The following is a 16,042-nucleotide window of genomic DNA, read 5'->3' on the forward strand; positions in this document are numbered from 1 at the left end:
CTCTGCCTACTTGTGATCTCTGTCTGTCAAATAAATAAATAAAATCTTTAAAAAAAAAAAAGTTCTGGCACAGTGAGCATTCCATAAACGATGGGGAGAAGAAAAAACTGAGGTCAGGGAAGGGTAAATGACTTCCCCCAAATCAAACACCAAGTCGCAGACTGTAGGCACAGCTCCAGGCCGGTCTCGGACGCTCCTACTTCGCAGAACAACTTGGCCAGCCCTGAGTCTCCACGACTCCCTCCGGTACTTCCAACCCCCCATCTCACGCCCCAACCCGAGCAGTCTTCCGAAGCGCCACCGCGCGGGCAGCGGAGGTAGGGCACGAGCTTTTAAAAAGAGCAAGGGGCGTGGCCACACGGCGGGGCGGGGCGGAAGGCGGGGCGCAGGCGCGCGGGCGCGGGCGCTGGCGCGGGCCGATGACGCAGACGCGCTATCGGGCTCTGAGCTGTCTGCGGGAAGCATGTGGGGCTGCGGCGCGCTGGTGGGGGCGAGAGCCGGGTCGCGGATGCCGCACGAGCTGTTCCTCGCTTGGCACCGCGGCTGGTCTGCCGCAGCCCCCTACTCCGCATCTGCCGAGCCCTCCCGGGTCCGGGCGCTGGTCTATGGGCATCACGGGGACCCAGCCAAGGTCGTCGAGTAAGAGACGGCGCCGAAACGGGGCCAGGGGTTACTGGAGGGGGTTAAGACGCGCTGAGAAGAAGGGGGTCTTGACCAAGGAGGGAGCGGGTGGAGCAAGAAAGCAGAGAATAACAGGACCCAAACTGAGCCCAGGGCGCTTTGGGTAGCTCAGAAAGTCGGTACTTCCAGGTGGTTGAAGGCCGGAGAGGCACAATTATGACGGTAATCGTGGCTAACTTTTTTTTTTTTTTTGAAGTACAAGTGACATGCAATATTGGATTAGATTTAGGTGTACAACATGATGACTCGATATTTGTATGTATTGCGAAATGATTGCTACAGTAAGTGCAGTTAATATCTGTCACCAAACACAGCTACAGAATCTTTTTTTCTCCTGATGAGAACTTTCAAGATCTACTCTCTTAGCAACTCTCAAACATGCAGTACAGTATTACTAACTGTAATTGCCAAGCTGTACGTTAGGTCCCATGATTTTCTTATTTTATAACAGGAAGTTTACCTTTTGACTCCCTTCACCCATTTGGCTCCTACGCAACACAAACACACACCCCACCCCACCCCCAGCACTAGTCTGTTCTTTGTATCTGTGAGGTTGATTTTTGTTTTAGATTACACATGGAAGTGAGACCATTCAGTATTGGTCTTTCTCTGACTTATTTAATGCAGGATAATGCCCTCAGCATCCATCCATGTTGTTTCAGGTGGCACGATTTCATTCTTTTTTATGGTTGAATAATACTCCATTATTTTATATACCTAATATGGAACATTGTTATGGACATTATTCCACTACTATACATATATATATACACACAGATATACACACACACACACACACATATATATATGCCATTATACCTGTTTATACCACATTTTCTTGATCCATTTATCCCTCAATGACTTTTACTGACTGGGTATTATATATAAGGCACATAATGGATGTATCCAAATGGATGCTCTCATTTAATCGTCACTTTTGGGGAAGGTGCTTGATTTAGCCCTGTTTTGTCAGAAAACTGAGGTGTAAGGTAAAATCACTTGCCCAAGGTCACACAGCCAGTTAGTGGCAGAGTCGAAATTTAAACCCAGGTCTTAGTGATTTGCTTGAGTTCCTAGGCAGTATTATTATTATTATTATTATTATTATTATTTTGGAGAATATTTTCTGAATGCTTTTATGTCCACTTGAATCTTCGCTTCCCAGAAAGTAGGTGGGAGACCATTGTTTTCAGTTTGCAGAAGACAAGAAGGGACTTGTCCAAAGTGATATAGCTAATAAGTATCGAAATAGGGACAGGAACCTATAACATCTACTCCTGTCTCGTGTGATTTCCTGTCTGTCACACCATATATGTGCCTTTAGCCAGTCAAAGAGTTCCTCTTTTGGAGCCTTACAGACCTAAGGTCAAAGACAGATTCCACCTTTTCGTAGCTGTTTGATCTTACATAAGTCACTCAGCCCTCTGAGCCCTCATTAATTTTATGTATATGTTCTCCCAACATTCTGTTGTATCTTCATCTGTGATTTTTGCGTGTGGTGATAAGAACAGCCTGTGAATTGTCAGCCATGATAAATCTGCACATAAGTGACTCTAACCATTCAGAAATGCTAGTGGGGTCACTGTAATGGAGCTAAGGCAGAAGCACTGGTCTGGGAATCAAACCTGGAGTCCAGTTCTTAAACTCCATCCTAGCTCTGTATGTTTGGTAAGTTACTGAAGTTCTCTGAGCCTGTTACCTCATCTTTAAGCATGGACACAATACAGGTACAGTACTAACTAGCTGAGATCAAGCTAATGCTCTCCGCCGGAAAGCGCCGACATACTCTCCTGTTTACGACTCTCTGATTCCCAGCACATGGTTTGATTGTTTTCCAAAGGACAGGCAAAAATGGAATTATTTTTATGGCTGAAATACAGGCCAGAGGGCTCTCTTCAGCAACACATATGTTAAAAGTAGAACGGTACAGAGATTAGCATAGTCCCTGTTCAGAGATGACATGCAAATTCATGAGGCATTCCATATTTTTTCTTTAAAAAAAAATCAAGCCAGATGTTTTGACAGCTGGAGGAGATAAGCCTCAGTTAAATTCAGGGTCATGCACTCACCCCAGCCACATCCACCATGAGAAAATATTGAGAAGACACATCAGTCAGTAACCGTCAACCTGCATTTTAACCATAGGTAATGATCACTGTGTCGGGAAGACCTGTCCCTGAGGACTGTGCTGTAATGAGTTGGTAAAGCTCTGATGAACACCGTTTTCCAGGAGTGTACCCCAAAAGGGTATGTTATGGTGCCTCTCTCACAGGCTTCTAGTCTCTGTGACTGGTACAAGAACCGCCACAAAACAAGTGCTCCAAAAAGGTTAATTGTGAATCTAGTTTCTGTAAGAAGTGTTTTTTTTTTTTTTTTTATTGAGTTCTGTGGTGATGAGGATGAGACCCTTTGGAAAGGCCTAGGAAGTTTAACCAGCTGAGTCCAGTTGCCTCCTGATTCATTCCCTCTTGGAGTTCTGGAACAGGCTGGTCTGGTAGCAGATGCTACTAAGGGAAAAAGAGAGTTCTCTTGTCTCTTTGTGTGGAACCCTAGTAATTTCCCAGAAGTTCGAACATGACACTTTCATGCCCCGTTCCTTAACCTTGGCTTCACACCGCGGTCACCTGTGGCACTTTTACTCCATATTCCCAGATGCCTCTCCCGAGGTTATTTAGTAGGTCTAGGATGGCCCTGAATATCTGTGTTTTTTTAAAACTCCCCCAAGTGATTCTGATGCCCTGAACAGGGTTGAGAACCATTGCCCTTGTGGATACAGACCGTTAGGCAGGCAGTAATAATTCTCCCTCTGCCGCAGAAGAGTGGCTTTCCCTTCTGACCCAGATTCATGCAACTCGACTTTTTTGTGTATGGCCTGAAGCCAGAGGCTGGGATTCTCTTCTTTGTAGTCATGTCTTTGGAGGTTTAGGGTAACCACTCTGTCACAGAAAGAATCAGGTGTCCTTTAAATACGCCAGTGACTGGGGTTTTGGGTCAGGTTACACCAGGCAGGGTCATGGAACCACTCAGGGTCTGAGCAGAGTGTTGCCCAAACTAGCATTGTTTGTGGTGCTTGCACTGTGAACAGCAGGGAGGGAACGAGGAACGGTCTGCTTGGGGCTGAGGGATGGTCTGCTTGGATCAGAACTCCTCAGAATGAGACTTTCAGGGATCTCTGAATGTCCTCTTCATTTCTGTTGGCCCCCAAAAATTCCAGCTGGTCTGTCTACTAAGACTTGTTCCCCCATTCCCTAGAGCTTTTTTCTCTTCCCCACAAAATGAACTCCCCAAATAAGCACTTGGACCTTTTCATTTAAAGGATTGAACTACTGATCTAAATGAAGTAAGACTGCAGGAGAAAATGACAAACTTGGGAGAATCACAAACTAGAAATTTCAGAATCACAAACTAGGAATTTCCCCTTGCCCATACCCCTTGTGCAGAGTTCTGGATTCTCTATCAGATAGTTCCTGGAAACTCCAATGTCCTCTTTCCTTTTGTTCCGGAACGTACCCTTTCAGAACTTTGCCATTCTCTGGGTCTCATGGTAAACACTGGTTTTCATTTACTGTGCCTCTATTATGTGGCAAGCATTGGGCTAAGTTCTCCACAAATATTATGGAATTTTAAAAATCACAAGACTCCAGTTTGGTCATTATTATCCCTATTTTACTGATAAGGGAACTGAGGCTTGAGAAGCTTGAAAGTCACTTGCCCAAGATCATACAACTAGGATGCACCTTCTTTAATAAAAGTCCTTGATAAAGACCTGAAGAAACCATGACAATCATCTGAAATGTTTTTTTGAGAATGAGATGGCAAATAAAATGGGGAAGAAGATAGGTCAGAAGAGGAGGTGAAATTATAAGCCATTCAGGTGACCCAAAGTCTTTATCCTTCATAGGAAGGGCAGCCCCACCCTGGGGAAGATGGTAGGAATGTTATTCTCTGTCTGATCCCTTTTCAAGATCCTGACACTTTCATAAAATAGCATCCTGGTCATCATGGCTTTCTCACTTACCTGCCACGAGCACAAAATGAAGTGAAGCTGTGAAACCCTTGGATAAACCCATTCTGTCCTAGCCAGATGGAATCTGGGGGAGCAGGTAGTGAGGACCCAGGCTGTATGGGTTGTGAGTCCTCACTGTAGGACACTGTTTACTCTTAGGGAACTTCTTTTTACAATTGGTATCAACCCAAACTCTAAGCTGGTGACTAGGGTTTTGTGTTTGCTTTTTTTGTTGTTGTTTGTTGTTTGTTTTAATTTTTATTTTTAAAGAAATGATGGTTTGGGGTTTTTTTTAAGATTTTATTTATTTCACACAGAGAGTGTGTGTGAGCACACAAGCAGGGGGAGCGGCAGAGGGAAAGGAATAAATAGACACCCCACTGAGCAGGGAGCCTGATGCAGGGCTCGATCCCAGGACCCTGGGATTATGACCTGAGCCAAAGGCAGACAGTTAACCAACTGAGCCATCCAGGCACCCTGGTAACTTGGTTTTTAAACCAGAATTACGATACTGGGAAAAAACCAGGATTTTGGTTTGGCACTCTGTTGAGAACTGGGATTTTGTTTGTCTCCTGGAGCCCTACATTATTGTCATTAATTGAAGGAGGAGGGAACGGAACTCATTGGTTTAGTAAGTTAGCCAGGAGTTATTCTTTGAGGGCCTACTATGTGCAAGGCAGGACTGGGGGTACAGAGGTGAATAATCTGTGGTCTTTGCCCTTAAGGAACTCACACCCGAGTCCAGGAAATGGGTGACCACAGCCCAGTGGGACAAGTGCCATATCAGGATTTGTTAGACTGTTGTGGACTCCCAGAAGAGGAGTATCTAAACCCCTCAGAGTAGTCAGAATGCTTTCTCTGAAGGCATGAGGGTTAGGTTGAGTCCCCCAGAAGATCAGGTGGGCAGTATATGAGGAAAAGTGTAGAAATGTTCCAAGCAGAGGCCCCGATATGTGTAAAAGCCCAGAGGGATGAGAAAACCGGTATGTCTGGTTAACAAATATTTAGTGAGTGCCTACCATGCACTCAATATGTGTTCCTTGAGGGAGGTGTCAGCTGCATCAGGCTCCAAGGGGGCCAGCTTGAGATCACAGGACTCAGACTCAAGCTGGACTCCACATCCTATATACTTGTATATTACCTTCCCTCTGGACTTCACACTAGGCTGTTCACTTGAGGGCCAAAACCCTGAGGGTGATACTCTGAGGTATCATACAGCAGACAGGAGTTTCCCCTATGTCTGGAGTGTGGGAGGAGAGCTGTCCCCACCCCCGCCCCACCAGTGCAACCCCAAGTTATTATGCTTGCCTGGGCCTCCTAGCAGCTACTGCTGTTCTCTGGTGTGGCTCCAGGCCCTTCCCACTCTGGTGGGGGTAAAGGAAAGCAAAGATGCCGAGAGGTTAATCTGTGGGTCAGGATTTGTCACTGGGGACCCACCTGCAAGGGCACTGACATGGGTCCACTCTGCCACTCATTGTTGGAGTGAGGAAATCACTCCAGTCTTTTTAGTTACTCTTTGAGAAAATGAAGGAGTTGACCAAGGTCAGCAGTGGTAAAGACGGGCACACATGCTGTCTCTCCCCATCCCATCTTCTGTGCCAATGAAACTGTCAAGCTCCGTTTTCTATATAACTCAAAACCTATATTCCTCTTTACCCCATTCTCCCCAAGCGACACTTTCTCCTGCTGAGACACAGTGAGGCCTTGACATCCTTCTCCACATAATCCTGCAGCCATGGGAATGGATATGAGACTGAATGCTCTTTGGTCCAGCTATTGTCTGGCTCTGACAGCTGTGAGACTGAGTAGACATTGGACTGCCTGCTCGCCAATGATGGTTCTAGCAAACTCCAAGGAGCAGTGCTGCAACTAGAAATCAGGGGTCCTGGGTACAAAATTTCACTAGGGGCCCCTTTTGCTCCTGGTTGGTATCGTACTTAGCAGCCCTCCAGGCTGGGGATGCATGGTTGTCTTTGTACCTGTCAAAGAGACAAAAGCAGCTGCAGACAGGGACTCAGTCCTCCTGCTGTGGCCCAGTCTTGTTCTTTGGATCAACAAGGTTAGGTCTCAGCAAACGAAGCAGCAGACTCTGCAGCTCCCTTCAGGCAAGTTTCCTGCTGTCAGCAGCTTCAGAATATTATAGGGCTTACAAGCTTACTGGTAATCTTAATTGAGAGAAAGTAGAGGATTGAAAAGGTAGAGAGAGGGTTTCTTTGCCAACCCTGTGTAGAAACTTTCAGAAGTTCCTCTAAGTCTCTAATTCCTTTCCGTTCAAAATGATTATATTGATGTGCCAGCAGTCCTGAATGGGGAGAGGGCAAGATTACTTTGAGGCAGGGAAGCCAGAAAAGGCACTGGGAGGCAAGTGGGTGTGCCTAGCACACCATGAGACATGGAGTGTTCGAGCTTGGCTTGGGGAAAGGAACTCTCCCTGAGAGCCCAAGACTCCTTTAGAACCCCACCTACTGAGGCCGCCAACCATCCCTGCTGAGCTGTTACAAAGCTGCGAGCCAAAGAACTTCATTCTTCCACAATTCCCAGTGTGCCCCGCTTATTAATTATTAATCACATCTCCGGACAATGTATCCAGCACAGCAAGCATTTCACTAAACCACAGAAGGCAGGTTGTTCATGACCATGGGGATTGCAGACAGACTGGAGAGAGCCACATAAGATGGAGGTTACCTTTACCCAGCGCCCTATGGTGGATGTACATTCTTGGCTCTCTCTAATGAGCAGGGTGAGAAAGTTTCTGTGGCCCATGACAGTCTCTCCCTGCCTCTTCTTCCTGCTCAAAATGATATTGATAAGTTTGAGGTGATTGAGGGGAAGATGCAAGATAAGTACAAATGGTGGCTAATTAAATGCAGAAGGCGGGAAAGAGATCTTCGCAGAGCTGGCCAGTGCCTGCCTTACACAGCAAATAGAATTGAGCCAGTCCCCAGAGTACTGGCCTCTTTTTCCCCCATCTCAAAAGGCTCTTTCTTCTGCCCCCTTTTGTCTCCCTTGTAGTTCATATGGCATCACAGGTGTACAGCCTTGGCCTCAAAGGAGCCATTGTGATCTTATCCAGCCTGGGATCTGTTGAGTGAAGACAGTGGCATCCCTCCGAGTTGCCTGGCGCCATTACACACACAGGGGAAGGCCGTGAACCGTCCCGGGGAAGTGACTTGAGATCTAGCCAGATTGTGTTTGGGTGCCTCATTTGCACTCCAGAACAGAGCCACCGGTTCCTTTGGTGAGTTTAAAAAAAAAAAAAAACAAGAAATTGCTATCATTACACCAGAGGTCCAACTCCTGGAATTCAGACTTGGCCCCCGTTTTCCTTCCTGTCTCGGCAGAATGGTATCCTTGACGACGCCGTTAGAACTATGTGCGGGAACAGCCGTGTCTGTGGTGTTAATGGCATTCCACGGGGCAGGCTGGGGCTGGTCTCCCTGGTGAGATGCAGCTGGACCAACACACCTCCCGCCAGGCAAGCAGCATGTGTTAGGGCTGCCCCTGCCCTTGCCCACCTGTGTTTGCAGCTTCAGCTTTCTGTTTCCTAGACCCTCGTCCCTGCCCTTTTGCCTTCCCTCCCACTGCTATGAATTTCAGCCAGCAAGGCTACCCAAAGGACAAAGAGGAGAATTGGGAGCAGGTCGTAGCCGAGTGTGGCACTTCTCAAACTGCTGTCTGGGGCAGGCGTGTGTTCACTGTGCCACGAATATAGTGTTCCCAGCTGAGTTAATTCTGGAAGCTCTGGATTACACAGAGTCACGTGGGCTTTTTCCCTGGGTGCCTTCTCCAGCCTTTGTGACTCCAATGCACAGTCTGAATCTTAAAGAGGGCGATCAGTAGACCGCATTCCTCAAACGTATTTTACCCCGGACAAATACCTAATATTATCTCTCGGGATGGGAATGGCACAAACAGTGTAAAGGAGGCCAGCTTAGTGTCCAGCAGTCTGAGCTTCAGAGTCAAGCTTAAGATCAAGTTTTGCCACTTCACAGTCTTACGTTAGACAAACTACTTCTCTGAGCTTCAGTTTCCTATCTGTAAATTGGGCTGATAACACCCTCCTGATAGGTGTTTTGAGGACTTAAGAGCATCATGCATGTAAAACGTTAAGCACGATGTCTGGAGCTCAGTAAACTGTCAACATTCGTTGTTGAATTGTTCGGCCAGATCATGCAAAGGAAGGTGATCTGCCAGCCCGGACTCCAGCTACACACAGCTGACTCACAGCTCTGTATGTCTAGCCTGGAGTGCCCTCTGCCCCATACCGTACTGCAGGGTGCCTGCTTCAAGCTCCAAATATAACGCCTTCCTCCCCACTCCAAACCACTGTTCCTTCCTCCCTGTGTCAACATCCAGTTGCGCACACCAGAAGCCTGGGAGCCATCAAAGACTTCGCCTCCCCCCACAAAGAGTTGGTCACTGAGTGACATCAATGGCATTTCTTGTTCAAGAGATGCCAGGTTATAAAAACCCCTTCCTTCCCGTGGCTCCTGTCCAGACTGTACCTACTGCCTGGCCAGTTACCAAATCAGATTCTCATTCTCTCTAGCAAGAAAGCCTGCTTCCTCCCTCAGTCCACCCAATAAATTGCTTCTCCTTCCAGGCCCAACTAAGGTACCATTCTTCCAAAGCCCATTTGCTAATTCTGCATTTTCTCCCTGAAGCCGCTTAAACCCTGGCCTTCAGATAGCACCCGCAGGCCTGCCTGTGAGGGCTCCTCTCACAGTGACCATGTCAAGCTGCTGGGCAGATTTTTTGTTTTATCTTTAAACCCCTTGGCACAGTACCTGACATTGAGTAGGACTGGCAGTAAATATTCGTTGAGTTAAATTTACTTGAGTTTTACAAAAAGGTACTGTCTTCCTTTCAGTGATTCAGTGATTGTTTTCAAAGGGATAGAAAGCTAATTGTTCCAAAGGATTCCTTGGGTCTTTTGCCACCAATAACACCCACCATCTTTTTAGCATCTACTGTGTATCAGGTACTCTAGCAAATGCTTTATTTACATTAATTTAATTCTGTGAGCTGGGTTCTAGTGTTCTCCCCATTTCAAAATGAGTATTTTGAGGTTTATCTATTTGGCAAATGGCCAAGACAGGATTCAAACCTATGCTTCTCCCTTCATCTGTGATCTGAGATCCACCAATATTCCCATCTTGACCATGGTCGTCTAGATTTTTAAAGTGTGATTTACTGCAAACCTGATCTGCACTTTCCTGTGAGGAAAAGAGCCATGGGTTTTGCTTAGAACAAACTCTCTTTAAGACAATCTCCATTTTTATTTGTACCCATCCTTCAGAATTCTTTTCCTAAACAGCCGAGAACCAGGAAGAGCCAAGAAGAAGCCTCAGTAGTTAAATCCCTATGGCTCAATCCTCTCCCCTGATTCCCTAAAAATGGCTGGCACTTTTATGCCACTTTTTCTCAGGGAGAAGAATTGGGTAATTTCATTAGGAAGCATTCTTGAGCACTTCTTTGTCCCAGGCACTGTGCTAAACACTGAGTTAAGACTAAGAGTTCTCTGCCTTCCGGGAGCTCATAGCCAAGTGGGGAGACAATACACGTGCACGTTCTGACTGTAAAACTAGGGGTTAGGTAAAAAGAGACCTGAACTGAGTCCGAAAGACCTGGATCCAAATCCAAATTGGAATCTGCAACTCCAAAATCTAGAAAGTTCTACAAACTGACAGTTCTGCTTTGATTTCTTTTGTTTCACATCTCATTTGGAGGGAAAGCCTGATCTACAGTGAAGTTTTTGTATGGTCATTATTCATCCCACTTAGTGTGAATATTCATACATTGTGCTGCCGAAACAATGTGTCTGATCACAGAGTGCTACCCCAACCCCCACAGGAAGCTGTAGATAATATGTGGTTCTGAACTCTGATGTACCTCTCACCTGCAGAATTTTGGAAAAGGAATGTGAACTAAGGCCTGTTGTGATCAACTGAAAGAAACGTATGAAAAGACTCCATAAACTAAACAATAAAAACTCAACATAAGTTGGTCTTAAATGGTATAGTCACCCCCTTCTGAGTAACGAGAGCACTAAAGATGGAGCAAGTGATTTTTTTCAGGACCAAGAGGGTCAGAAGATATCTTAAAGGGTAAATTGAATTTCTCACTTCGTGGAGAAGCTGTGGAAAAGAAATTCTGGGCTGAGGGAACAGCATGTAGAAAATGTGCAGAAAAAAAGTCTTTGAGTAGCTTGAGCACATGGACTGTGTAGGCCTGTAGAAAAATTGATTCTTTGTCAAAATGTCAGAGAAAAGCAGTACAGATAATAGAAAGAGGCAGCTAGTCTACAATCCATTTGATCTAGGCAGGATTTTTCTTTAAAATGCAGACTTACACATGTGTTCACGGAGTGACCTCACTATCGGGCTGATGGCTCCCTGCCCCACCTGTGGGGAGACTGGGGGGCTGCTAACCCCTCACCAGCTCCCCAGGCAGGTCCAGCGAGGATCACGCCTGCACACCACTGCAGGCTGGTGCTCAGCTTGCCACCCTCTGCTTGGTCCACTTAGCCCCTTGCCAGCTGGCTTCTCTGGCATCAGACTGGCAGGTTCAAATCAGACCAGCCACTTACTACTTCTGGTGGCCTTCAACAAGTTATTTACCTCTTTTGTGCCTTTGTTGCTCAGCCATAAAATCAGAATAATGGCAGAAAGCTGGCATGGAAGGCACTTCAACAGAGTGCCTCAGTGGTAAGCACTCAAACAGTAGTTATTATGGTTATTGGTATTACAAGGAATCCCCTCCTCCAGCTGTGTGTAAATACATATATTCCTTAATAGCTACCCAAACAAGAAGGGCCCTTTCTTTATCCTGCCTGCATTGGTCATATCTCCTTCAGAGTTAACTATTTTCTGTACGGAGTGTCTCTATTTCAGTTTTTCACAGCTGTTTCTCAGGCGTGGTGAGGCATGGCCTCCCATACTTTGGTCATGATCCAGTACAGGGATTCCCAGACTGGGGCTCTGAGGTCCCCAGAGATTCTTGGAGGCAGTCAGGGGAATGCCCAGACTAACTTCAGGATGCTCATGCAGGGCACGGTAAATCAGAGTGCCGACTGGGAAAGCAGGGAAGCCCTGCCAGTGACCAGTTAGTTATCTTACCCTGTGCAATTTCATAATCTTGAGGAGCCTCTGTTTCCTACTTGACAGAATGGCAATATCAGTACTCTTCTCACAAGAGAGTTACAGCTTAGATCAGAGCATGTATTTAAAGCCCCTTATCACAAGACCAATACCCCATAAACACCTGCCACCATTGTTACCACTGTTAGTACAAGACATCTCTTGAAAATCAAACTTTTACCCCAAATGGAGCCTCAGGTATAATTGAAAGGTCAGATTTCTGCTGGAAGTGGGTAGATTTACATCTGCTGTAGTTCACTGACACTGTGGCCTGATGCTAGAACCTCTGTGTGACACTTATATGTGCCTTTGGTAACTAAAAATCAGGAGAGTTATTACTGAACAAGTACACTTGGGCACAGGGAAACACTGCAAACATGAAGTCTTGATGTGGAGAAAGACAGAAAAAGAGTCTCTGGTAATTAAAATGTCACGAGGACCGCTGGTCTAGGATACCAATCAGTAGTTTCTGTTTGGAAGGTCTCCTTTTATTAAAAAAAACAACACATGGACCTTGTCACCAGGGCTCCCTCAAAAGCCCTTCAGCAGGTTTAACCCATTAACCAAAGTTCTAGTGCATGAAGACGTGGGTCCCACAGTGTCTAGGGCCCACTGTGAGCAGAGCCTTACTGCATAGAAATCCCATCTGAAATGGAAGAGGCTCTTGGCAGTGAGCAAGTCCAAAAGACCACCACCGCTCGCCATTTTCCAAATGGAGAAAGAGGCCTAGAACTGGGACGAAACTTCCCCGGGGCAACACAGCCATCACGTGGTAGGGCTGGCTTCACGCCTAAGACTCAGCAGTCCACCCGGCATCTCTTCTGACAGACCAGCATTCTCACCCAGAAGGGACAGCAAATCAGAGTCACCTAGGGAGTTCTTTCTGAACTACGTAGGGCATCTCTTTCCCTCACCCGCTCCGTAACTAATAGATAAGTAAATAAAATTAAAAAGCGGAGAACAAATAAGCTAGCCCAGGGTGTCCCGGTTATGTCGCCATAACTGGGACGTAAGAACTACTTGGGCTGTCCCGTATCTTGAGATTCTGGTTCAGTAGGTCAGAGCTGGGGCCTGAGCATCTGCATTAGTCAACACACCAGGTGACTGTGATAAGCAAGTTTTGGGAAACACAAGGCGAATCCTGGCCAGCAGGTTTACTAGTTTCCGTCTTCGAAGGGGCAGAGGGATGGCAAGGGCACTAGAGATTTTCCACATGCAGTTAATGAGAGTTAACCAATGGCCTGTGCTAGTGCCCTACAGCACCTTTCTCTCTTCTAACAACCCTGATTCCTGGGCACACGATGGCAGCTCAAAAATGTTGCTGCCTGACCTACTTTGGGGAGATGATTTGAGCAAAAGATGCCCTGTCTAGGCTGGGTGACACTAACATCTCTCTTTGGCTTTATGCTTAGGCTGAAGAACCTGGAGCTAGCTGCTGTGGGCGGATCAGACGTCCATGTGAAGATGCTGGCAGCCCCTATCAATCCATCTGACATAAATATGATCCAAGGTAACCTTGGTTTCTGTGGCTTATGTTAATTGGCTTTTTTGCTTAGCCGCCACCTCGTTTTCATCCTTCCTCAGGTGTGGGTGTGAAATCCCTGTGATTAGCAGCAGCTGCTCTCCAGATGAGCCATCTGCACACTACCAGCCCTCTCTGGCCTCCCCTCTCTGGAATGTGAGGCTTTTCGAGAGTTAGAAAGATTTCAGTGGGGAGTAAACCAACCACTGTGAGTGCCTGCGATATGCTGGGCTCATTTCACACATTATCTAATCCCCATAATAACCATGAACACTAAAAAAAAATATTATCCCCTTTACAGATGAAGAAGCTAAGGCTCAGAGAGTCTGGTTAGTTACACAGCAGGTCAAAGGCAGAGCCCAGATCAGGCTTAGATCCGATTCCAAAGTTCATGCTCTTTCACTGCCCAGACCTCACAGGGTGGCCCTCTGTGCTCTTCTCCCTTAGGAAATTATGGCCTCCTTCCCAAGCTCCCTGCCGTTGGAGGGAACGAAGGCGTTGGACAGGTGGTAGCAGTGGGTGGCAGTGTGACTGGGGTGAAGCCAGGAGACTGGGTGATTCCAGCCAATGCCGGTTTGGGTAAGTTTCTCCAGGTGTCTGCAGCCTCTCTTTGTTCCAGATTGTATTTCACCCACACTGGAAATGTTTGCTCATTGGCTCAGTGTGACTAAGCAATGCAGAGTTTATTACTGAGTTCATATACCCACCACCAGTTGCAGTGGGAGCAGAACAGGAGAGCGGAAATTGTGTTTCTTCCCCTCTGGAGGTAGTGGACCTCCTCTCTCATCTCTTTGGGCCTATGTAGATGAGAGCTGTGATTCTCTGAATTCCTACATCCCTAAATCCCTGCTGTAAGATACAGTGGGAAACCCAAATAAGACAGCCCCTGCCCTCCAGAAGGTTAAAATCTAATTGAAGAAATCTCCAAACTAGTAACCTCAATAAAGGGTGTATTACAAGTTCACAGGAAGCAGAGGGCACTTCTGGCTCCTTTGTGCGTGAATGCAGATGTGAGAGAGAGAGAGAGTCTTAAAGAAGGATGAGGGCTCTGTGAAGGAGGCTTCTTTGGAATGGACCTTTGATAGATGGATTGTTAGATGGAGATGAGCCAGAAATCACTGCATTTGGAGGAAACGAAATGAGCAAAGACACAAAGGTGAGTGTGGGAAATGGTGAGAAATCCAGTGTAGCCTCAGCAGAGGATTTGCACATGAGAAGATGCTTAAATGATGAAGGTTACAAAGGTAGTGGGGCCACATGGGGGAGCCCTGCAGAAGCCAAGCAAAGGAGTTAGGGTTCTCTTTGATATGTAGTAAGGAGTCATTGGTGAGTTTTGTTCTTTAGCGCTTCAGTTTTTGAGGCACAAACATTATACAGAGTCTCCTGACAGCAACCAGGAGACGGAAGCAGGAAAGATGATATCCACCCTTCTGGACATATAAGGGACTGAAACTCAAACTGAAACAGCAAACCGAAAGAGAGCCCACCAAAAATCTTGTCACCACTGCTGTTCCTGCTACACTACAGTATTAGGATTCTTTGGGCTATCACTTAGAGAGTTGACTCAAACTCGATTTATTTTTTTTTTAAAGATTTTATTTATTTTTTTGACACAGAGAGAGAGATCACAAGTAGGAAGAGCAGTAGGCAGAGAGAGAGAGGAGGAAGCAGGCTTCCCACTGAGCAGAGAGCCCAATGCCAGGCTTGATCCCAGGACCCAGAGATCATGACCTGAGCCGAAGGCAGAGGCTTTAACCCACTGAGCCACCCAGGCACCCCTCAAACTTGATTTATATAAAAAGAAGAAGGTAGAAAAAAGAAGAAGAAGAAGTTATATGGTTCCTGGAACTGGGAAGAACAAGAGATGGAAGGCTTCAGGCACTGCTCGATCCAGGAACCCCAGTGATACAGAGCTCATTCTCTTGTTCTCACTAGTTCTCAGATGGAATCTCCCCCACACAGTGATGTAATAACATAAATGAATATTTATTGTCTACTCCCTTTGCACCAGGCACTGTTCTAAACACATTGTGTATATCACTCAACTATTCCCACAACAGAAGGTAGATATGAGACAAATGTAAGATATTAAGCAACTTGCCCAAGGTCACCTAGCCATTAAGTGGTGGAGCTGAGATTCAAACTGACCTTTCATAGGTGGCCACCAGCATCCAAGGTTTGCTCATCCTAAGAACAAACAAATGAATACACTCTGTCCAGCACAGCCATATCCATCTGCTAGCAGGACTTTGACCGATCTTCCTGGTCCTTGCTCATCCATGAGCCCCGTCATATCTAGCACTGTCATGACAAGCATCTTTACTGCAAGCATTTTCATGGCATAACGAATTGGCCATCAGGCAACTTTGCTGTAAAAGATAAAATCATGAAAAATAAAAGCAGAACGTTCATTAAAAAGGACATCGTGAAACATGAAAAATGAGGAACAAAATTAAAAAGACTTTATTGCAAAATATAAAATGTTAGAATACATTTCAAAATGTTTCATGTAGTTCCATAGCAATACTACACAAATACTGATTTTATTTTGTGATCTACAGAATGTTCCTAAGCGCTTGTCTTCAAAGTCTTTTAATTCCTAGTATACAATTTTTTGTGCTTGTTGACTCATCTCCTGAATTGGTATCATGCTTTTTTAAATTTTTATTAGGTTTTTTTGCTAAAATTTTTTCC

The 16,042-nt window shown here is 46.0% G+C and overlaps 1 protein-coding gene across 2 annotated transcripts in view; it reads left to right on the forward strand.

The window, feature by feature from the left end:
• Positions 1-417: 417 nt before the first annotated feature.
• Positions 418-16,042, forward strand: part of MECR (mitochondrial trans-2-enoyl-CoA reductase) — a 30,949-nt gene continuing 15,324 nt past the window's right edge. The window contains exons 1-3 of one of the 2 annotated variants that reach the window (XM_080801106.1): positions 418-639; positions 13,239-13,336; positions 13,796-13,927. In XM_080801106.1, coding sequence (XP_080657232.1) covers positions 464-639; positions 13,239-13,336; positions 13,796-13,927 — 406 coding nt within the window. In that variant the 5' untranslated portion in view covers positions 418-463. Of the gene's footprint in view, positions 640-7,704; positions 7,926-13,238; positions 13,337-13,795; positions 13,928-16,042 lie in introns of those variants that run through there. The other variant, XM_080801107.1, reaches the window with a different exon arrangement.

Source organism: Martes martes (genome assembly GCF_963455335.1).
Source record: "Martes martes genome assembly, chromosome: 4".
Taxonomy (NCBI): domain Eukaryota; kingdom Metazoa; phylum Chordata; class Mammalia; order Carnivora; family Mustelidae; genus Martes; species Martes martes.